We start from the raw sequence: 23,317 nt of genomic DNA, 5'->3' as shown, positions 1-23,317 counted from the left end.
TCTGGATTAGACTCACCATGGGTTGCTGGGGGGGCAGTGGCTGCATGTTCAGGCCCTGGTTCTGCGTTTGTCCTGGAGGGGGAACAGCTGAAACCTGCTGCTGCTGCTGCTGTGGAACCTGCTGTTGAGGAGCAACCTGTTGCTGCTGAACTTGTTGCTGCTGCTGCTGCTGTTGTTGCTGTTGTTGTTGCTGTTGTTGCTGAACTTGAGCCTGTTGCTGCTGTGAGAAGACAAAGCAATTATCAGGCGGGAAAGATCAGTTGCCAAAAATCTTGAGCTTCCCACCCAGATGCCCTCCTCTACAGACTAAACCTTAATCTTACATGAAATTTAACTTTCCTGTCAAACTCTTTGACACAAACTTTGTAAGAATTAATTTAGCCTTCATAAATCTCATTAACATGAGATCTGAGAGTAGGTGAAGTGGATACTTATATATATATATATATATATATTTAAATTTTTATTTTTTTATTTTTTGATAATCAAAATCTTGTCCCGCTGCTTTCACTGGAATTATTTTGCTTCATTAACTTCTCATCCTTGCTTTGAAAGAAAAGTTCAAATCATTGAAAGCAGGTATGTGTGTATCAAAGACTACTTTACCTTTTAGATGAACTCTTAAACAATAATTTAAATTAAACACTCGGGTACACGAATAATCAATCACATACTCTGAGTGCTGCTTGTCTGAGGTAAAATTGCTGTTGCTGTGCTGCTTGTTGCTGTTGCTGCTGTTGCTGTTGTTGATCTGCCAGCATCTGATTGGGCCTCAAGCCTGGATAGACCCCCTGAGGTCCCATGTGGCTGAGTCCATGAATGACAGGATTCTGATTGAGGGGCTGGTGGGTAAACCTAAAGTTTACAAGACAAAAGAAGGAAGCAGGTATCAAATAAAATGTCCTGGTATAAAATAGTAAAGTGCCTTTAAGAGATAAATCGGCTTGAAGTGCAACACTGACCTTTGTGTGTTTGGCATGTTGTGTGCATAGCCTGGAGCCTGCTGGTGGACGTAACCACTGGGCCTCTGGTGCATTGGCCTCAGAGGATCCATCACAGCTGGGTTGGGTCCAGGATGGGTGCTCGGTATATTTGTGTTTCCATAGAGGGAGGGAGCTATACTACCACCTTGGGAAGGATGCGGCTGCATGGTTGCATACGTGGTATAGCCCTGAGAACAGAGTTGATCATTAAAACAAAGACAGAGAAGGAGATACAGCTTTATTTCTCAGGTCTAAATCCAGACCAGGCATGAAAGACAAATTACTTGGAAAATAATCTGGTAAATATTTCCAATGAATAATTTAAAGAAGCATATAAACAAAATATACAAACCTGGTGTGCTGGCATTGCAGAGTATGTTTGGTTGTGTGGCATTTGTCTGATCTGCCCCTGATTCTGCTAAAAGAAATGATAAACTAAATTAGATTTCTGTAAAAGTGGTTCTAAAAAGACTGAATTTAGGAAGACTGAAGCACCATTGTAATGCCTGACCAACTCACCAGTCTGAAACTTAACAGCTGCCGCGGGTTCTGGCCCTGAGGCATGGTGGGCTTGTAGGGCGTTTGGTACGGCTTGTCATGCACTGCCAAACCACCCATGATGGGTGGATAGTTGGGTCGAAGGGACATTTTGTTCATCTGAGTGATACGGCCAGGTCTGCACGGAGGCTCTAAACCTGGACCACCTGTTGGAAAACCAAATAATCATTGAAACGTTGCAGCGTCAGTCAGGGAGATTCTTACAAAGCACCACAACAGCATAAATTATGATTAGAGCTGCACAATATTAGAAAAACCCGTGATATGCAAAATTATTTAAATCTAAGATGATATCCATTGCAATACACCTATATTTTCCTCAATCCTCATCATCTAAACCAGGCGTGGGGAAAAAAGACCAGAGATTCTGTTACGACTAAATTTATCATTTAAGCATGCAGACTAAATGCAGAGTACTTCAAATATGATGGACTATGATTTCTTGTAGTCCAAGCAGTTTTTTGCAATACTGACATTGTGCTCAGTGATATTCAATTCAAAATACTTTAATTTCCCAAAGGGAAATTAAATGTTGTAGCTCATCGTCCTGGTTTCATTAAGAGTTGTTATAGATGCTGATAGCTGTGGGCAGGAAGGATCTGCAGCAGTCTGTCCCGCATCGGATCTGAAGAAACTGGCTGCAGATGTCGATCCGTCCACCCAGACCCAGCGGACCTCTTGGTCCTCCTGGGCAGCAGGACCACCTTGGGCAGAACTCCTCCCTGAGCGATGATCACTCCTCTCAGCAGCTTGTTGAGCTCCTCATCATTGCAGACAGTCAGCTGCAGGTGTCGGGGGATGATCCTGGTCTTGTTTTAAATCGGTTCCTGTTTTAAATGTGCTATACAAATAAATAAGACTTGACTTATTGTCATGAGCCACGTTTCCTGCCACTTCCAGGTTCTCTGCAGTCAGTCACTCGAGAATCTCCGCCAGGTAGACTGAGATGCATCCACGGCGTCTCCTTTACAACTCATTTGGGGTTGTATTTGAGGTAACATTTGAGCTTGGAGATGTTAAATCAGCTTCTCCTGGTTGTAAAAACCATCTTGTTGTCATGGTTACGTTTCATAACAAATGTCCAAAAGTAAAATGGTTTTCAGCTGCACAGCATCCAATACCAGAGGAAGTAATCATCCAAAAAAAGCCAATCAAGAGGAAATAAAGTTTTCAAATGCAATATCCCAGAATGAAAGTAACAGCTAATCCTACATGCAGCCACCTTGAGCGGCGCAATTCTAGAACGCTGATATGATGATTACTTTGCGATATATTGAGCAACCATAATTTCGATGACTGTATTCTGTGGGCTGACCTGGAGGCAGGGGTTGGTTCTGAGTGTGCATGACCATGGACTGTGCGTTGTAGGGGGGTGCCCTGCCACCATATGGGTTCCCCAGTTCAGGCCCCATATTAATCGAGTGGGTGACACGAGGGTCCTATCAAAGAAAAGTCAATTATCTAAGACATCTAAAAATCATTGTAAAAATATAAAACTGCATCATCATTTAAACTAAACCTTTAAAGAGAACCAACCTCTGTGTTGGTAGATGAAGATTTCTTTTTCCTTGGAATACTTTCCTTTTTCTTTTTCTTGTTCGACTCGGAAGGCTTCTTCTCCACTTTCACTGCCTCCGTTATGATGTTCTCTGGCTCCTTGGGGAGAGGGGTCAGAGGCTCATCTTCCTCAGGGGGCAGGGGGAGAGGCTCCAGGTAATAGCTGCGAGGTTTGGGCTTCAGGTGGGTGTGGTAAAGCAGGAAACGCTGCTGCTCCTCAAACTTGGCAATCTTTCGATCTACGCGCACGGTTCCAAACCAGCCCCAGGAAAGGGGCGCAGAGTGTTTTAGACCCTCGAAGACGTCCCACGGAGAAATCTTTTGTTTGGTTGACACTTGAAGACCCTGATGGAGCATAGGAAGAACTGTTGACCAAACCTCTTTAGTACTTTTAAGCATAACAAAAACATTTCCAATCCCCACAACTGACACAGAGGAAAGGGTTTACCTCCTTCTCAAAGCCTGCAATCTTGTTACCCTTTGTATCTATTAGTGAGCCTTGAGGTTCGCAGGTAATGACGTCACGTGTTTGCTTGGGCAGCGGCAGCAGCTGGCGAACCTTTTCCAAACTTTCAGACTGCCGATCTCCGAGCTCTTTCTGTATAAATAAATAACAAACAGGAAAATTATTTTAAAGTTGTAAAAAAAAGAAAAACTAGACCATTGTTTCCTGCCTTGTTTCTACAAGTAGATATTCAATACTGTTGTTTTAGCTGCCTTTGAACAGAAAATACTTTAATTCTTATTTATATGCCAAGATTACATTTGTTATATAATTGCAACAAGTCTTTTGCACTCTAGGTGATGGTGCAACTTCTTCACTTCAGTCTAATCAGTTCTTTTTATCTGTGAAATATTGAGCAGGAACATAAGGTTTTCCTGTTTTGGCATGCAGATTATATCAGTGAAGTTAAAACATTTGATCATACGCGACATTTTTGAAGCCCATGGAAACGCTCTATAAACCCAACTATATGACTCCAACTTTAAAACTAGAGAAATTGCATTTCCTGTAAAAATGCAGTGTGAATGCTTATTGCAGAAGATCTTGCTGAAAAACAGCTGAAATTAGCTAAAAACATGCTGAAATGTGGCTGAAATGAAAGAACAAACCTAAATTAGCAGAAGAAAGTAGAACAAATACATATTTGCTGAATTAGGTTTGAATAAGCAGAAATGAACACAAAAAAAGGAAATTAGCTTTAAAAAAAATGCTGAAATTGGCAACAAACAAAAAAAAAAAACAGCTGAAAAGGCAGTAAGAAGCTTAACGTCCTAGAAGGAAGTGGAAAGAGCTAAAATAAGCTAAAAATGTAAAATTAACTGAAAAAGCTAAAACTTGCATAGAACAGCTAAATAGCCGAAATAGCAGATATAAAACTAGCAGAAACAAATCTGAAAGGAGCACAACAAACTGAAATTGATGTAAAGTTAATTAGGCTGAAAGTAGCAGAAATTACCACAAAATACTTGCATGAAGCTGAAAACAGCTAAAATTAGGTGAATTTTTTCTAAAAAGGTAGCTGCAAATGTAGAACAAGCTTAAATTAGCATAAGAAAACAGAAAGAACATGTTTGCTGAAAGGAGCAGAAAGGAGCACAAAAAAGTGGAAATCTGAAAAAAGCTGAGAAAAATCCTGCTGAAAAGTAGCTAAAAAAGGCAGAAAGAAGCTTAAATTACCATGAGGATGTGGAGAGAGCACATTTTTGAAGAATTTAGGCTGAAAAAAGTTGAAACCGGTGCCAAAATTCAGAATTAGTTGAAAAAGCTTAAATTAGCATAAAAACAGCTAAATAGTAGCCTAAATAGTAGAAAAGCTGAAACTTGCAGATATAAGCTGAAAGGAGCATAACAAGCTGAAATTGGCAGAAAGATGTTAGAAGAAGCCCAAAACATTATAGTTAGCAGAAATAATCTGAAAGGAGCACAGAGCAGCTGAAAGCAGCTGAAAAACAGTTTTAATTTGCGCAAGGAAGCTGAAAGAAACTGAACCGGAACAAATTGTGAAAAAGTTATAAACAGATCTAAAGATTTGAAGGATTAAAATGAGCTCAATTAATTTTCTATGAGAAAAAAATGGCAGAAAAGGCTAAATATTTCAAAAAGCTAAAGTTGCACCAATACCAAAAGTCGTAGCAGGATTGTCCTGTGATGTGAATGTTTTGATTTATGATTTGTTGAAATAGCTTGAAAACTGCGGGACAGGAATCGTGTCGAAAAACGTACAGAAGAAAACTGAATCACAGTTGTGCGAATGCTTCATAAACATTCACACAATTATGTGGCTGAGATGGTGTAGGGACCCGAAGGTCCTGGGTTCAATCCCCGGTCATTGCACATCTCGTGGGCTCTCTGAGCAATCCCGAATTGCTCCCTGGGCAGCTTACATAGCTGCCCACTGCTCCACCTGGGTGTATCCCAGGTGCGATGAGTTAAACGCAGAGAGCCAATTTTGTCTTTGTATGAGAACATACAATGATGACGACACTTTATTTTATTACTTTATTATTATTATTATTATTATACTATTAGTGACATATCTAGACTTGTGTGTTGCTCTTACCCTGAGCTTCTTGACCAGGTTCATGTAAGCTCTCTTATTCTCCTCCATGCTGCCCTGAGAAATACTGGACATGTCAGCAGCCAGTGTGCCATTTATTAGCACACTTAGCATGTCCAGCACAGTTGTGAAGAGCTCACTGTTGAACAGAGAGTAAAAATGACACAAATCAGAGTGTACTGCAAATATGAAACTTGTGGCAATAATAAAAATGAATCCAGTGCACATACAATCACATGACGCCCAGACTCAGATGAATTAGTTGGTGCCCTTCGACAATAATAATACATTTTAAAAACATCAACTGATGTGACAGGAATAAAAAAGCTCCAGTTTGGTCTCAGTCCCAGAAACTTTGGTTATTGTCAACATGCAGTTTGGTGAATTCCAGTCGGATTTTTTAAATTTTCTGCAACTAGTGGAGCCTCTATGACATACTAAAGACATGCAGATATAAACTGGACATTAGCATGAATTTGAATTACTTTTCTAGATAAATTAATCATTGTATCAATGAGCTGTAAGGGTAACAACAAATTTATTTGTCTTTGGGGGTTCTCTGTAATCAACACTCACTTATTGGACTGCATGTCTACTGTTCCACTGCTGATGATGTCGAGGAGCAGAACCGCCCACTCAGTGGTTTGCTGGGTGCTCCGCTGCACCGTGTCAAACATGCCACCGACCTTATTGGGAAAATATATATTTTTTTACTTCAAGAGGTCAGATTCAGACAAAAGCCGTGTTAATTCTGTGTGACAAGCTACAGTTACTCATCGCTTGAGATCCTGCACTGTACATCCAGCTATGCTGCTGAAAGCTGCTTACAAGATTCAGCCGTAGTTTCAGGGCCTCGTGCATCATTTGCTTTGCCTTGCAGTCATCCTGGTACTGATCTTCTCTCCAGTTGGTGACGATCTGCTGCACTTGGCTATAAAGGGAGGTGAGAAGGCCCTCCCTCTGTTCATCCTGTCCCTTTAAGCAGGTCAGCACCAAAGACAGGAACGGCTGCTGGCTCAGCAGAGACATGCTGCAGCAGAAAAAAAACACAATGATCAACTGAAACTACTAGAATCAAAATCTTTAATCGGTGTTAGTATCAAAGAAATGTAAGTTGTCACCTTTTTTGTTTCTGCCGGTCCCTTTCTTTGCGAGAGGAAGAGCCGAGGTGCTGTCCTTTCTCCAGTTCCTCCCCAGCTGCCTTCAGCACATGGCCCTGAACTGACGTGGGCAGTTTGGCTATCAGTGGAGCCACCAGCCAAACACCTGATCGCTCTGAAGCGCTGGACATCAGAAAAGAAAGACTTTAGTATCACCGAACTCAGAGTTACAAGAAGTGTAAAACATTACCGACTTGATTTTAGAAGACACAGAATTTTAGAAAATTTTATAAGAGGTGTAAACCAAATATTTTAACAAACACACCTTAAAATAGGTTTAATCTTGCTTGTAGTGCTGTTTGTATTGGATGCAGAGCCCCCTTGGACCGCTGCTCCATTCCCTGAGGGGTTACTGGAGTTCATCTCTGCTGATTTTTGAAAAACCTCTATAGTGGCCTTAGCAATGTTCTCCAAGAGAGAGTAGAGCTCCTAAAATAAAAAAAAAATAATTTTATTTTTTTTGAAAAAAGAATGAATTAAATGAACGATACTTTGGCAACAGCAACCAGTAAGATTTACATTGTTTGTGCTCTGTTTGATCATCAGCTGCAGCTCCAGAGACGACTGTCTCATCGTCCATTGGTCCATATTCTACAACAAGGACAAAGTAAAGGTTAATGATTTATTTTAAGCAATCCAAATTTGCACAACATTTCCAGTTATGGATGCTCATAACATAAAACAATGAATTTATCCAGGAGGGGGCAGTAAAACTCCACTGGACCATTTAAAAACAACAAGCAGCAGATTAAAGGAATTATTTACCAAAGCCAAAATGAACAGATCATTCCTAAAATCTAACAAACGTGAATGTAAAATTCAGATAGGACCTAATGTGAATATTCTGTACCTGAAGGATACGTTTGATGCGCTGCCTTTGAGGATTGTCACCGTCATCACTATCCAGCTGGCGGTGAGGATAACAGATAAGCTGCAGGAGCCGTTGGGCTTGAATGTTTACCAGCACTGGGTCCTGGAGAGCACTGCTGTCCTCCGAGAGAGACTTCAGGCACCGTTCTCCAACCCATTCCTACAAGAACACAACAAGATGTTCAGCCAGGGGGGAAAAAGCAGCAAATATGACTCCTCTAAGTTTCAGACTGAGTTTTAAACTCAGTCATGCAAAATAAGTACAACTAAAACTGGATTTGGTGGAGAAAAAAAAGGGCAAAAGGTTATTTTTGCAAACGCATCAAAGTGCACATGCCAAAGCTATAATTAGGAAATTGTGGCTAAATTTTCACAATGCCTCAAGGCATGTCAAAAACTCCTAGCTATTATCTAGAAATGTGGTTCAGCAAATATTCTCGTTGGTGTTTCGCCTTAGTGTTTTGTATATACTGTACTTTTCGCCGTTTAATATGCACCTTTTTTCATAAATTTGCATGCCCTGCAACTTATATGGCAAAGTGACTTATTTATGTTTTTTCCCATATTTATAACCCAATTTTTGGCTGAGATCTGACGTTTTCATTCATTCAGACAGAGAAAATATAGAACACTACCATTTTCAGCCGCTAGAGGGCCCTTGAGTGATATGGCAAGCCAAGTGTCCCATTAACAGGTAAAAGTGGCTATTAATGAGACACTTGGCTTGCCATACCAAGCCACATTTGTCTCGCTCCAGCACTCCTGGAGCAAACGTCAAAATCAGCTGCATTTAGCCGCGACGCCCAGGTGAAATGCAGCTGATTTGACCATTAAAGTGCATTTATTAAGGAAAAGTTCAACTGAGACACACCTTTGATATAAAGTCAAGCAAACAAATTGTTTTTAAGTGTTAATCTTGTTCAATTATTATTAATTAATTGTAAATTAATTCCGTGCACGCTCCCACGTCCGCTATTTGGCAGCCAATCGATTTTTGGCACAACAACGGCCCTCGTTTCCGGATGGTCAGCGGTGATGCATAAAAGATGCAACTTATACAGTGAAGTGACTTATTCATGTTTTTTCCCCACTTGATTAGACATATTTGGACTGTACGGTGGAAAGTACGGTACATATCTATACAGAAGTTCCAATGTTTTATTTTTATCTTTCCCATACCACAAACTGATTTTACCACCTGTGGTGGTGGACGATCTATTTATTTCATTTGAGATTTGTCCTCACCTGCTGGCAGATCGTCTTCAGGACATACTTTGCATAAACATCCAGGCTGGCTGTTTCTATGGAGACGTTGTGGCCTTCAGATATTTCATCTAGGCCAGAAGGATGCGACAGACCGGAGCCTCTTAGCTCAGCATCACCTGCAACAGCATGGACGAACAAATACATCCAGACTCATTGATTTAGTTTCCTGCATCATCTACTTCAAGGCCGAATGAATCAAAAGAGTTTTGACTGAACCAAACTGTTCAACGTTTAATCCTGATTAAGGTCTAATTTGAAACCACATTTAGTTGGACGATGTCCTCAAAGCTAAAGCTCACAGCAAAAGAGTAAAAGATTCATCATACCCAGCATGAATACGGCTTTAAGAACAGCAAAAACTGCTCCGACGACGATGCTGTTCTGCGATGCAGCAAGAAGGTGACGGTCACAAGACGAACGAATTCCAACTGATGGAAAGTCGTAAAACACACTTATGGACCAGCAGCCAACAAATCATCGTGAAAGAAAATAATTAAAAGTTAGCAGATGTGTTCACTACCTGACTTGACGCCATCTTGTGGCACAGGATTACGCTGCGGTGTCTTGAACAGATGCAACAGGATTCTGCAGGTGAGTCTTGCTCCGGGCTCAGAGTCTTGCTCACTGCAGGCTGAGAGTTGAGATTAAAAAAAACAAAACAACTTGGATTAATTTAAACAGCATTTCTTCAGATTACTGACAAAGCAACAGTTTTGAGAAAAAAACGCTTTGACAAATTTTTAAACAAAATAGTAAGTTATGTAGCAGTCAAGACAAATCAAGGAATAGCTGACTTCTTTAATTTTTTACCAAAATTGACCCAATTCCTGATTTAATGTGACGGATTTATTTAAATTTAAACCTTGTCCTTAATGGACCTGTCTCAGAATAGAATTTCTCATTTTCATTTTGATGTTTTTGTGAGAAAAAGAGCAATATTTACCACCAGTAAGAGCTGTTGGCAGTTCAGCAGGTGTACTTTTATAAAAAGAGCCAAACCCAACAAAACAACTGAAACTGAACGAGAATTTCTCTCCAACATGGGGAAAGAAGGACTGCAGCAAGGCTTTATGAACCCTGACCAAACATAATGCAGCGCTGGAAGTAATATATTATTATGCTGATTATTCCTATGATCTGACCCGATACGTAACATTTAATGTTTTATTAATCAGAATAAAAAAGGGAGGTTTTGTTAGAGGCAATGAGATTTTTCTTTGCTAATAGGTGTATGAATGAACGAGACATTAAAGGGAAATTAACCACCAGTTTGGGTTTCCTTTGCTTTAGTCTAATTAGTGTTTCCAGAAGCAAAGACTTGGTGTAAATTGTTACCAAAAGAAGTACTACATCACAACACTTACCTGCATTGAGAAGTGAGGGAATGGCCACACAGCGAACCAGGTCTTCAAGGAGCAAACACTGTCTGGCGATGAGAATGGCTACAAAGGTCGCCAGGGAATCATGGAAGGACAGATCACTAACCTGAGGGACAAAAGTGCACAAATCTAATTTACTGTGTGAATGTTCGTGAAGCATTCACACTATTGTGATCCATTATGTTTTTCGATGCAATTCTCATCCCGCAGTTTTGAAGCTATTTCAACAAATTATATCAAAGCGTTCAGCTCTTTTACAACAATCCTGCTATGACTTTTGGTATTTTTGAAATATTTAGCCTTTTCTGTCACTTTTTCCTCATAGGAAATGAACTGAGCTAATTTTAAATCATTCAAATATTTACCTTTCACTGCTCCATTCACATTTTGCTCTGGTTCAGCTTCTTTGTGCAAATTTTAACTTTTTTTTTTTTTAGCCACTTTCAGATAATTTCAGCTATTTTGTGCTCCTTCCAGGTTCTTTCTGCTAACTAGAATATTTTTTGCTCTTCTTCTAACTTATTTCTGCTAATTTCAGCATCTTATGCTCCTTTCAGCAAAATTCAGCCTTTTCTGCTATTTCAGCTACTATTTAATGGTTTCTGCTAATTTTAGTCTTTTCAACTACCAGATAATTTCACATTTTTTGCACTCATTTAGACTTTTTTCAGCTTAATTCAGCAAAAATCTGTTCTCTCCACTTCCTCCTGGTAATTTAAGCTTCTTTCTGATTTTTTGTGTTAAGCACTTTGATAACAGTCTATCTGTTTTAAATTGTGCTCTATAAATAAATATGACTTGACTTGACTTTTTTAGCTACCGGTACTTTTCAGCTGCTTTTTGCCGATTTCCACTTTTTGTGCTCATTTCTGCTTCTTTAAGTCAAGTCAGATTTATTTATATAGCACATTTAAAACAGAAACTGTTACCAATGTGCTAAGCTTATTTGGGCAAACGTGTTCTTTCTGCTTCTGCTAATTTAAGCTTGTTCTAACTTTTCAGCTACCTTTTTAGCATTTTTAGCTAATTTCAGTTGTTTTCAGATAAATTCAAGTTTTACAAGGTAATTGTTGCTACTTTCAACCTCATTAGCTTCTTTATGGTAATTTTAGCTTGATATGCTCCTTTCAGCTTTTTTCTGCTAGCTTCAGCTTTTTCCTGCTATTTCAGCTATTATTTATCTATTTTATGCTAATTTTAGCCTTTTCAGCTAATTCAACAATTTTTTAAGCTCATTTCAGCTCTTTCCAGTAGTTTAAGCTTCTTTTTGCCTCTTCAGCTACTTTTTAGCAATTTTTTTTATTACTAATTTCAGATATTTTTTGTGCCAATTTCCTAGTTTTTGTGCTAATTTCTACAAATTTATACTTAATTCAGCAAATGTGTTCTTTCTGCTTTCTTCTGTCAATTAAATCTTGTTCTTCCATTCAAGCTACAATTCAGCATGTTGTTTTTTTAAGCTAATTTCAGCTGTTTTTCAGCAAGTTCTTCAACAATGAGCATTCACGCTGCATTTTCTCAGGAAATGCAATTTCTCTAGTTAAAATTACTGTAACAAAAAACTATGTGAAATTAAAAAAAAAAAAAAATTGACTAGGAGACAAACTGAAGGTTATAGAAAAGTACAGACTTCTATATAAGAGAATTAATTTCCGTGCCACATAAAGACCTCAGATAAACTAAAAAAAACTTACATCTACATTACACAGCAAATCATTGAAGCCACAGTTGCCGTTGTTAGAGGAGCAGCAAAGAGCTTTGAGAATGCCGAGCCACTCGGCGCTTAGGGAGCGACAATATGCCGTCAGCTCCGCACACAGGATCCCAATATCATTCACCCTGAAAATACAGAACCCACCATGAAACAATAGCCCAACAAAACACAGTCATATGAAGCAGAATCATAACTCAGCTGTTTCACCTCTCAGGGTCTCTGTAGTCCACGCAAACATCCATGAGAACGTTACACACAAAGCTGTAGCGGTTGGCTGGGCTGTCGTTGAGGATTTTGCCCACCATAGAGTGGTTGAAGTTGTGGGCTGAGGGGTTGGCAATAGCCTCGTTCATGAATTCAGAATCCCAAAGCATGTTTGAATCCGATGGGTCGGTATTGCAGTAGATGGAGTTTTTTACTTTGGAGCAGAACTCACTGCGAGCACAAAGAGGTGAACAGAAATTACTCTTCAAACAATCTGTACCAGACAGACTGGTCAAAAAGGGCTTTACTGTGAGGATATATATTTTTAAGAGAAATAATGATTACAATCACTAATGATTTTTTTTCCTACCTAAAAATCTCTCCAAATTTGTTTTTGAGGTGATTGCAGGAAGTGTAGAGGTCATAAAGGTAAGCCAAGATGCAGCGTTCAGCAGAGGAGCAGTCTGCCGGGTTCACACCCGACTTCACCACAATTCGTAACCTGTTGAGAAATTAACACCTTACAGCTCCATCAGCAACACAAAGCATCACCTGTTTTTTCTTATAAAAGACACCTGTGAGCTAAATGAGGTGCTGAAACCAGGAGCTGGCTCATGTAGCGTTATAACAAAGACTAAAAATAAGAAAAAATACAGGTACCTTCTCGGAAAATGTTACTACCTACCAAGATAATGCAAATTAGAATACATGCCATCCCAAGTCCCAATCCCAAGTCTGCATTGTCATTGACAAGTTCTAGAATTGCGCCGCTAAAGGTGGCTGATGTTGGAGCAGCTCTGTTTATTTTCATTGTGGGATGTTGCTTTTGAAAACTTTAATTCCTCTTTTTTCTGGCTGTAAATCGCTTTTTTTGGATGATAATTCCTCTGAGGGCAGCACGGTGGCGCAACTGGTAGAGCTGCTGCCTCTCAGCGAGCAGGTCCTTGGTTCAAACCCCGGTCCAGGGGCCTTTCTGGGTGGAGTTTGCATGTTCTCTCCGTGCATGCGTGGGTTTTCTCCGGGTGCTCCAGTTTCCTCCCACAGACCAAAAACATGCATGTTAGGCTGATTGGTAACTCTAAATTGTCCCTAGGTGTGAGTGAGAGAGTGAATGGTTGTTTGTCTCGTTTGTCTCTATGTGTCCTTGTGACCCGTCCAGGGTGTCCCCCGCCCCTCGCACAGTGATTGCTGGACATGGGCACCAGCGACCCCCGTGACCCAAACTAGAATAAATGGGTAAAGATAATGGATGGATGGATGTTTCCTCTGATATCAGATGCTGTGCAGCTTGAAGGATTTTTACTGAAACCTTATTGCTTTTGGACATTTGTTATGATGCGTAACCATGACAACAATGTGGTTTTTACAATTGGGAGCAGCTGATTAACATCTCAAAAGCTCAAATAATACCTCAACTACAGCCCCAAATCACAAATGAGTTAAAAAAGGAGGTGCCATGGACGCATCCTCATCTACCTGGCGGAGGTGCTCGAGTACCTGACCGCCGAGATCCTGGAGCTGGTGAGAAATGCAGCTCGTGACTAGAAGAAGACCAGGATCATTCCGACACCTAAAGCTGGCTGTCCGCAATGACAAGAAGCTGAAAAGCTGCTGGGAGTAGTGGCCATCATTCAGGGAGGAGTTCTGCCCAAGAGTCAGGTGGTACTGCTGCCCAAGAAGACTGAGAAATCCACCAAGTCCAAGTAGAGCCAGATCTACATCTGCAGCCAGTTTCCTCAGACCTGCTCTAAGAAAGACCGCTACAAGAGATCCCTCCTGCCTACAGCCATCAGCTTCTAGAACAACTCTTTAATGAAACCAGGTTGATGAACTACATTTAATTTCCCTTTGGGATTAATCAAGTATTTTTGAATTCAATTGAATTGAATGTACCTGATTACTTCATTCACTGTGTTCACACAAAACGGTACCAAAATATAACGCTGCTGTACAAACGCCAACAGGCTGCAGCTGAATCAGGTTTGCACATCATGCCTGACACAGTGACCATGTTTGCTTCTTGAAAAAGTTTTCTTATTTTAAATTTTTTGCCAGTCTTTAAACACTGTTCTGTGCAAAAACATTGCTGCTACTAACATCTTCCTTATTCCAAAAAAGTTCAATCTGGTCCTCCGGACATTCAAAAAAACAAAAAACAAAACAAAGCAAAAAAAAATGTAGAAACGTTTCGTCTCATCCGAGAGACTTCCTCAGTCTGAGGAGCTGTATTCAGCTCAGTCTCTTACTATTTAAGAGACTGAGCTGAATACAGTCTGAGGTGACTGAGGAAGTCTCTCGGATGAGAGACGAAACGTTTCTACATTTTTTTGCTTTGTTTTGTTTTTTTGAATGTCCAGAGGACCAGATTGAACTTTTTTGGATTTTTCTACCTGGATTATTGAGCATGCATCAGGATATCTTCCTTATTCTTTTTTTTTTTTTTTAGGTAACTTGAAAGACTGTCGTAAATTAAAGCGGTGGCAAAAATTCAGCATAAATCTTACTTTACTTCAGCCAAACATCATATAATCCTCTATCTACCACCTCTAAGGATTACTAATTATTATGCTATATTCTATAAATTTATCATTAAAAAATAATGTTTCTTGGCTGGCAATTATAGCATCACAAAAAAAAAAAAACAGAAAAAAAAAAAAACCATCCTGTACAGCACATCAGCTTTTTTTTGTTATGGTTATGACTAATCTACAAGGTCACATAAAGGTACTTTTCATATTCTAGGGATGCTGTGCTCATGAATGATTTTCTCTCATCAACATCCCCATGAAATAAATTTGCTAACGAAAGTCAGCAGAACAAGTTTGTGGAAGAAGTGCAAACTGCCAATTACTTTCTTTATCAGTTTCTTTAACAACGCCAAACATCTTTTTTTACTACTTTAATTAAAAGTGTAATTGAAGCCTTAACCCCACTAACATCCGTTTGCGGTTGTATTAAACCTCCCCTTTCTGTTCACTGATAGGCAAACTACACTGGGAGCATACAAATGTTAGCACATTGTTACAAAATAATCAGAAAAAAAAATTGAATTTTAGATATACCCATCAAAAACTTGTGCTGTCTGCTCTGGGTTGAGAATAAAACAGGAGTGGTATCTCCTCAGCACGGCCACGATGCACAGACACAAGCTGGTAGTGTAGCTGCCCACCAGGCTGGACGACTTCAGCAGCAGCTCGGCTTCCACCAGACTTAACTCGTTCAGAAGCTGCGAAACAAAGAATAAAAGCTTCACTACGCACGCACAACAAATTCAAGACTAAAAAGAGGTTTATCTGATTTGACCATTGTTGACTTTGAGAGGTTTGGCACCTGAATAGCAAAGTCGATGAGGCCACTAATGTTCAGCGAGTACTCCATGAGGTCGAAGATGAACTGAATGTGCTGGACGAGAGGCAGGTGGTAGGACATCCCTAAGGCAAAGCTGGTGATTTGCTCCAGAACATTTCTGGACACCTGCACACAAAATCGATAACGGAAATAAGTTTGACAAATTATGTACACAAAGAAACAAGTGTGCTCATTCTTTGAACCTTAATGTTCGTTTTCTCAAGCTCTACAAAAAGGATAAAAAAATAACACATTATTGTGATTTTCAAAACAGAGTGAGTTGACGGGTTGGGTTATAAATAAAAGGCCTACTGAAAAGAAAATGTTTTGTGGGAAGCGCATGATGAATAGTTACCGTAAACAAGCTGGTTTGTAAAATATAAAGTTACAGCCTAAGAGTTTTGAACAAAGCATAGCACAAACACCAAAAGGCAGAAATAAAGTTAGACTGGATATTTCTGAAAACCTTTATAAACAGCCAACATGAGCATAGGAAAAACAGGTATGCACCCAAAAACAGAACATAATGCCTTTAACACAAATATGCCCACAGCTCGGATAGATTACTGCAGGAAGATTATACTTAAAAATGGATTAAAAATGCTAAAAAGCACTGAATGGCTGTCGGTCTCTGCATCTTGCATTAGTTTTCTGAAGACAGGACTTCTATAGGATTGCTATCATCTTTACATGAACCTGTGAATGTATATAAATCAAATGAAATTTTATTATGTGCCATATATTTTGCCATTTTGAAGCCCAAATTATATATATATTATATATAATGTGCTCTAAAAGACTGCATTCACAATATGTACTGTTTGCTGATTCAGCATTCACACAGTTTTTTTCCTGTTTGTTTTATTCCTCTACACTTTATGCAATCTAGTTACTTCTGCATACATTGTGCTGTTTAGCCGTTCATATATCAAAACATTTGGCTCATTCAGGAATGTAATGCTACAATTTTTGGTTTTTATAGCTTTTGATACTTCTCAAAATATTAAACTTTATTTAGAAATGGCTTCCCCATGGAAAATCTCAGTTACACATCATTCTTTCTGCTTGGGCCATTTTTAGCTTTTAGTCAGCATTTTGTTACTTTTAGCTTCAAGCTAGCCCTTTACTTTTTAGCTAGCCTTTTTATGCTTTTAGATAGTTTAGCTACTTTCATTTTTGGCTAGCCTTTTTTTTTAATTATTAGCTAGCAGTGTGCTTATTATTGCTTTTTTTAGTGTTCTGCTTCCTTGAGCTTTAGCTAGTGTTCTGCTTCTTTTAGCTTTAGCTAGTGTTCTGCTTCTTTTAGCTTTAGCTAGTGTTCTGCTTCTTTTAGCCTAGCTAGTGTTCTGCTTCTTTTAGCCTTAGCTAGTGTTCTGCTTCATTAGCTTTAGCTAGTGTTCTGCCTTTTTATCTTTAGCTAGTGTTCCGTTTCATTTAGCTTTAGCTAGTGTTATGTCTTTTTTAGCTTTTAGCTAGTGCTCTTCTTCCTTTAGCTTTTAGTTAGTGTTCTTCTTTTAGATTTAGCTAGTGTTTTGCTTCTTTTAGCTTTAGCTAGTGTTCTACTTCCTTTAGCTTTTACAACTTACTTTCAGCTTCTTAAGCAAACTTCAGCAGTCATTTCACAGCATTCACACTGGATTTGTGCAGAAAATGCAATTTCTTTAGTTAGGTTTTAAGGTGACTTGAACCCTTTCTCCATTCAAACTTTAGACCAATTCAATGTCAATTTGCAATGTTTTCATGAATTAACCTTCATCTGGTTACAATATCCTATGAAAAAACAACAAATTAGGCTTTATTTTCCAACCTGGGAGGTGACTTGGTGCTGATCAAAGTGGGAGAGGTGCTGGAATTTAGAGAAGATGTCTTCTGCAGTGGGAAAGGCCTCTGGCTTACTCCTCTTTCTCTTTTGGCCTTCCTCTCCTCCTGTGCGTGCAGGAAGAAGAGGAGATTAGGAAAAAGCAACTCATAATGGTCGGCGGTGTGCTGTCAATCAAATAAGCCAGCTGTGAAATCTTCTTAAGTGGTTGGTCTGTCATCGTTTTGAAACTTCTCTGCAAAAAGTGCTGCTATAAAAAAGGCACTTCAACAAAAAAGAAAGTGGTGCTTTTCATTTACATGAAACACGGTTGAGAGACGAGAGTCATCATGAGCTTAAAGGAATGTGCCACAGAACGGTCCAATCTGTGAATCTGCTAACTGTGAAATCCTTAAATCACCTTAATAAGGTCACTTGTATCAGAAATGATGTGGCTGTGAACAGATGAAAGCCATTAGCATAGAAATTGAGTGGAAAGAAGATAGACACAACCCCCTCCCCCCTCCAGGGTTAATGAAGAAAATGAAGCTTTTTTTTTTTTTAGAAGGTCAAAAGACAGCTGATCTAAATTTCACACACTGAAAGAGGAGAGCGAGGAGGAGGAGCAGCTGGAGTGAAATTCAGGACAACATGAGCCTACATGTGAACACAGTTTTGCAAACATCATAAAGCCTCTGCTTTCCACTTTGCTGTCTGGCAAAACAATATTTTTGAGGTGATAAACAGAATAATCCACAAACAGATGCAGGGGGGACCCACGCAGACAATAAAAAGGTGATCACATATGAAACTTTAGAGCAATTCCCCAGCCTGGATTTTCATTCTAGAGGATGGAAAGTAAATAAAATCATGGGGACAAGATGAACTGCACGTGCACAGCTCAGCTATAAAACAAGCAAATGGGAAATCCATCAGTCAGAAGGTGACACAGCTGAGACTTGGGCTACCTGTTTCTGCTGTGCTTTTGCGGTTGAGCACCTTCAAGATGTCTTTTGTAATTTTCTTGATAGTGTGTCGCGCCTCATCTCTCAGTTTGCCCACGCCGTAGAGGACGACTAGACGCTGGTTGCATTCATGACTGGCACTTTCCTCCTGGAGACGTAAACAAAACGATCCACGTAAACCAGATGCACCCAATCACCCCGAGTATCACAGACGGAACCATCCAAAGAAAACAGGAAGAACATGTTTTAAAAGAATACCTTTCCACTTGAAGGTTATTTCATAAAATAAAATCTCTTTGTTTTAGAGCTGAGCACAAACTTTTAAAATGATTAATTTAAAAAATCAAAAATGTTTTTGCTTAAATCCAACTGAGATCACCTGTCTTCTTGCAGAACAGGTGTCCAAAATGTGGCCTGGGGGCCATTTGCGGCCCTTGGAGTGATTTTGTGTGGCCCACAGCTGTAGTTTAAGAATAGTATTGGTTGATGCAGCCTTTCTGCAAATTAGTTAGTAATCCTTTTTTATATAATGTTGAGGTTTAACAGCAAAACAGATGAAAAACAATCTTCTCAAAATGAGCAATATTAATCAAAATACAAACCTTTGGCTATAATATTTTAAGTTTTACTTCATGGTACAAAACACCAAAAACCTTTACTGATTTCTACCAGAAATGACTTTTGGATAATGATTCATAAAATTTGGCTAAATATTGCAGTTCATAAAATAATTAAGAGGGACATTTTTAAATTAATATAATGTGGTATCATCTGCATACGAGTTGATCAACTTTATCAAACCTTCTATGAATCTGTTGTAGCGATTGACAGCTGGACAATTTTTCAGAATTTTGATCAGCCTTTTGGACTGTCCATGGTCCAAAAGGCTGATCGACCCCCTTTTAAAAGGACACTTAATCAAATTACACTTTTGTTGCTGAGAACAGACTAAGATGAACTTTCAAAATACAAGAAAATAACAAACATAGACCCAACAAATCAAATAAATCAAATCATTTTAAATAAAACATATAAGCTTAGTGTTTAAGGGTGCATTCACACTAGCCCTGTTTAGTCCGCTTTAATCGAACTTTAGCTCGTTTTCCTTGAAAGTCCGGCTCGTTTAGGGAGGTGTGAACGCGCCATCGAACTCTTTGTCACGGAACAAAAAGGCGAACTCTGGCCCGGGCTAAAACCTAAGTCTCGGTCCGGTAGAAGCGAACTCCAGCGCGGTTCGAGTACAGTGTGAATGTAAACAGACCGTGACACGCTCCTCAGGGTAAACAAACACGCATTGCTCTTACCTTATATGGAGCCGTCAGCTGCCTTGTGTAGAAAAACAATATTCTCCATGTTCTTCTGTCTCATCTTCTGCTCATGCTAAGTCCATTTTTGAAAAATGACAAAATATAACTCCTAAAACTGCTAAAACTTGGTGCCACTTCGTTTTTATTTTTATTTACAGAAGAAGAAGAAGACGTGTCTTCAGAGGTTTCTGTGTTGTTTCTTTCAGTAGTTCTTGGTGCAGCGCCCCCACAGGCGAGCGGGGGAATAGGTTGGTTCAACAGGTTGACTCGACTGCACAGTGCAGTGTGAATGCAAACGCACCAGCTCAAATGTAAACAAAAGCTCATGAATATTGGTCCCGAACCGAACAGAGTATACCAGACAATCTAGTGTGAAAACGACCTAAGAGGCTTTTAATGTTTTGGATCTATACCAATTTAAAACTCTTTCTCCACCACTATTAATAAACTTTTGTCCTTTCTCAAAAATATTGTTCACGTTGAGAGTTCAATTCACATTTTTATGGCCCATGAGTCCTTTCATCTTGATAGTTTTGGCCCACAGATGAAAGTTTTTGACACCCCAAAATAAAGGTTGCACTCTGTGTGTATTTCATGTTTAAATATTTAAGACTGAAATTGGAAATGTGTAAAAAGATAAAATGCCATTGTTAGTTTAGGAAAGTTAATGAAGGTGTGGCATCTGTTAAAAATAGAAGAGATTCTGTCAAAACTTTATGGCTCCTTTATTTTTTACATCTTTTATTCCATGTAGGGGTCACCAACAATATTTGCTCAGGGGTCTAATTTTATTTATTTTTTAATTTCGAGGCCACCCCCACATAAATATTAACAATAACATTAATAATGATCCTTTCGAATAAGTCCCACAGCTTTCAGCCCGATGATGGTATTCAAAGGAAAACTATATATTTTTTAATAACTATACGTGTATTTGAACTTTAGGGTCTTTTAGCTGATGCACAGATTCTGAGTGGCAGCAAGACATTTTGTTTATTAGATGATTGAAATCTACTCAAGTGTTGTCAGATTCACTTATTGGTATTTATGTTTATGACTTCACATATAAATTGCATTTGCCGTGTTCCTTTATTCTTACTTTAATAAAAATAAACACCCAGTTTTGATTTTTTTTGTGTGTGTGTTAAATATAAAATTGTAGTTTTGATTTTGTCTTTAAGTGCAAAAACTGGAAAAGCTAATCGAAAAACAAAACAGCATCACAAACATAAAATAATTTAGGATAAATTATTAAAACGTTGATAGACTTGAGTTCGTGTTTGACTTCACAAAGCAGAAATTCAAGCTGCTAGATATTCTTAAAACAGATTAAGATTGTATCTTTACCCAATTACCATTCAAAGATTAACCAGTGGAGCATCAACAGCCCGAGTGAGGCAGGTTGAGCTTCTGCCATAAATTATGTGCCTATTATTATAGATTGATAAATTATTTATAGACTTATAAGTCTCAGAAGGATTTAATTTATCCCTCACATCGATTGTTAAATTAAAACACAGCATCGTGAATTAAACTGGACGGTTTTGAGCATTTTTGATGATTTTGAGCTGCTTTAAAATAAGAAATTAATTTAAAATATATTAAACAACATGCACTTAATTAGAAAATTGATCCAAAATTTCTCCAAATCGTGTCTGTGAGGTGTTCTTACCTGTGGAATGGGGAAGTGAGTAGCATACTGAATGTGTCGCGGTTGGTCGTACAGTTGAGGGAAGGCAGGGTCCGTGCCCTTGTCCTTACAGCTGGCCTTGCTGTCCTGGTCCTGAGCGGGCTTCTCGGGGGAGGGGCTCCCCTTGGACTCACAGTGCATCGGAGGTGAGAACATCTGCAGAGAAGGACAGTCTGAGAATACCTCAAGCATGCAGACATGAAAAAAAAATCAGTAATTGTAAACAAATTATGCTTCGTCTACCTCGTCAAAATTAGCACTGGAGTTGTGATCGATTTCCATGGACTCAGACAGGCCAGTATCCTGCTGGATAAATAACTTCATGTTACTATTTTAACACTGAAGTGTTACGCAACAACAGCAAATGCCTCCAACGTGCCTCCATTTTGACACTGCTGCCTGCATCCTGCTCTTTGCGCTCCGATTCATCGGAGGGCTCGTCACTCGGGGAACGTGGCCGCGGCAGGTGGGAGTCAGAAGCCAGGTCGCCGCGGGAAATCAGCGTGCACATGTAGATGTTGTGGGAAAAGACGTCGTGGCGAATGAGCTCACAGAACAGAAGGACCAGGTTGGAGAACTCTATTCGCTCACTTTCATTTCCAGGCTCCGCTTTAAAGGAGCAGAAAAGGATTTAAATCATTTAATAACTGCGCTCCCCTGCTAAGACCTTTAGAATAAATATATGACTGGTACCGGTAATTAAATCAGACAAAAGTAGTTAAAGTTTGTTCAAATATTATACCGAGATCAACTGTGACACATTTTAGAAATGATGGAAATAAGACTCACTGAGTGTTGGTGCCTGCGTATCGAGGAACTGCAGCAGTACGTCCTGAAAGACGGGCAGCGTGGCAGCCGAGAGGGAGCCGGACGACACCGAGCCTTTCTCGTCCACCACCTCCGACTCACCGCACCTCTGCAGAGCAACAGACGCCAGGCAGACAACATGAAGTGAACTGGAAACAAATAAAAACATTGAACAGGGGGTGGTGGGAAGCATACCTCTGCTTCTATCTCAGCCTGTCTCTTCTCCAGCAGTTTGGCCACCACCATGGCCCTGTGTCTGCCAGACCGCTTGCAGCACACGGCCCACTCACAGAGCAGGGTGACCACAGCGTCGTCGTCTGGTGACATCTGAACACAAACAGGGATTGAGAGGAGAACTCAGAAAAGAATACTTTTGTGTCTCTTTTGTTTTACTGTTTGTTTTTCTCATGGTTTTAGCTATTTAACTACTTCTGCAAACTTTGTGCTACTTTAGCCATCGCATATCAAAACGTTCAGCTCATTCAGGTGATGTGTGCTATGACTAGGGAGGCACCGATCCACTTTTTTTTTGTCAATCACGATACCTAAATCTGGATAAGAGCCGATACCGATATCTTTCCGATATCATCATCATTATTGATTTTATACGAGGCTGTAATAATCTCCTCTCAAGTACAATTTGTACAAATATATGCGTGCATGTCCAAAAAGGCAACTTGAGGTAAGTTTTATTAATGTTGGATAAAGTTAGAATTAAATCCTGCTAACACAAAACATTGTTTTTTAATTATTCCTATCTTTAATGTGGATATTAACGTGATTAATTTAAGTGACGGTTTGTCTAAATTTATTTTATTTTTTAAATAAGGGGCAGATAAGAATTTGTTTCTTCTTTCTGCACTCTTTTCATTCCATGTTTTTTTCTTTTTGATGGTTTTATTTTGTTTCTTTTAAATGAATGAATTAAATGAAAAATAAATAAATAAATGGCTGTAAACATCTGCTAAGTTCATGGCATAAACCAACACAGACACGTCCCTGTTTTAAGTTTTTTACATCACTTTGTAATGTAGCTGGGTTTTTTTTTTTTTTTTTAATATGATTTTCATTGTAATTTTTAATTCATATGCCTTTTTTTTATTATTTTCTACTGTTGTACTGATAAATATCTCCTGCAGGGTAAACTATA

The 23,317-nt window shown here is 39.2% G+C and overlaps 1 protein-coding gene across 1 annotated transcript in view; it reads right to left on the bottom strand.

Moving 5' to 3' along the window:
• med12 (mediator complex subunit 12) overlaps positions 1-23,317 on the bottom strand; it is a gene marked incomplete at its 5' end in the record, with an annotated part of 32,467 nt that overhangs the window by 1,366 nt on the left and 7,784 nt on the right. Inside the window, 31 exon segments of the mRNA XM_037675201.1 lie at positions 17-220; positions 675-855; positions 963-1,171; positions 1,336-1,401; positions 1,503-1,687; positions 2,857-2,980; positions 3,078-3,443; positions 3,547-3,696; positions 5,663-5,798; positions 6,236-6,345; positions 6,488-6,689; positions 6,781-6,942; positions 7,085-7,248; positions 7,339-7,410; positions 7,670-7,849; positions 8,935-9,071; positions 9,282-9,383; positions 9,476-9,586; positions 10,320-10,440; positions 12,029-12,173; positions 12,256-12,483; positions 12,623-12,754; positions 15,315-15,478; positions 15,583-15,726; positions 17,408-17,526; positions 18,367-18,511; positions 21,343-21,516; positions 21,604-21,663; positions 21,740-21,969; positions 22,150-22,276; positions 22,363-22,494. Coding sequence (XP_037531129.1) covers positions 17-220; positions 675-855; positions 963-1,171; positions 1,336-1,401; positions 1,503-1,687; positions 2,857-2,980; positions 3,078-3,443; positions 3,547-3,696; positions 5,663-5,798; positions 6,236-6,345; positions 6,488-6,689; positions 6,781-6,942; positions 7,085-7,248; positions 7,339-7,410; positions 7,670-7,849; positions 8,935-9,071; positions 9,282-9,383; positions 9,476-9,586; positions 10,320-10,440; positions 12,029-12,173; positions 12,256-12,483; positions 12,623-12,754; positions 15,315-15,478; positions 15,583-15,726; positions 17,408-17,526; positions 18,367-18,511; positions 21,343-21,516; positions 21,604-21,663; positions 21,740-21,969; positions 22,150-22,276; positions 22,363-22,494 — 4,782 coding nt within the window.

Source organism: Nematolebias whitei, chromosome 4, assembly GCF_014905685.2.
Source record: "Nematolebias whitei isolate Nwh7 chromosome 4, NemWhi1, whole genome shotgun sequence".
NCBI classification, from domain to species: Eukaryota; Metazoa; Chordata; class Actinopteri; order Cyprinodontiformes; family Rivulidae; genus Nematolebias; species Nematolebias whitei.
The sequence above is the reverse complement of the archived record's forward strand: the minus strand, read 5'-3'. Positions and strand labels throughout refer to the sequence as shown.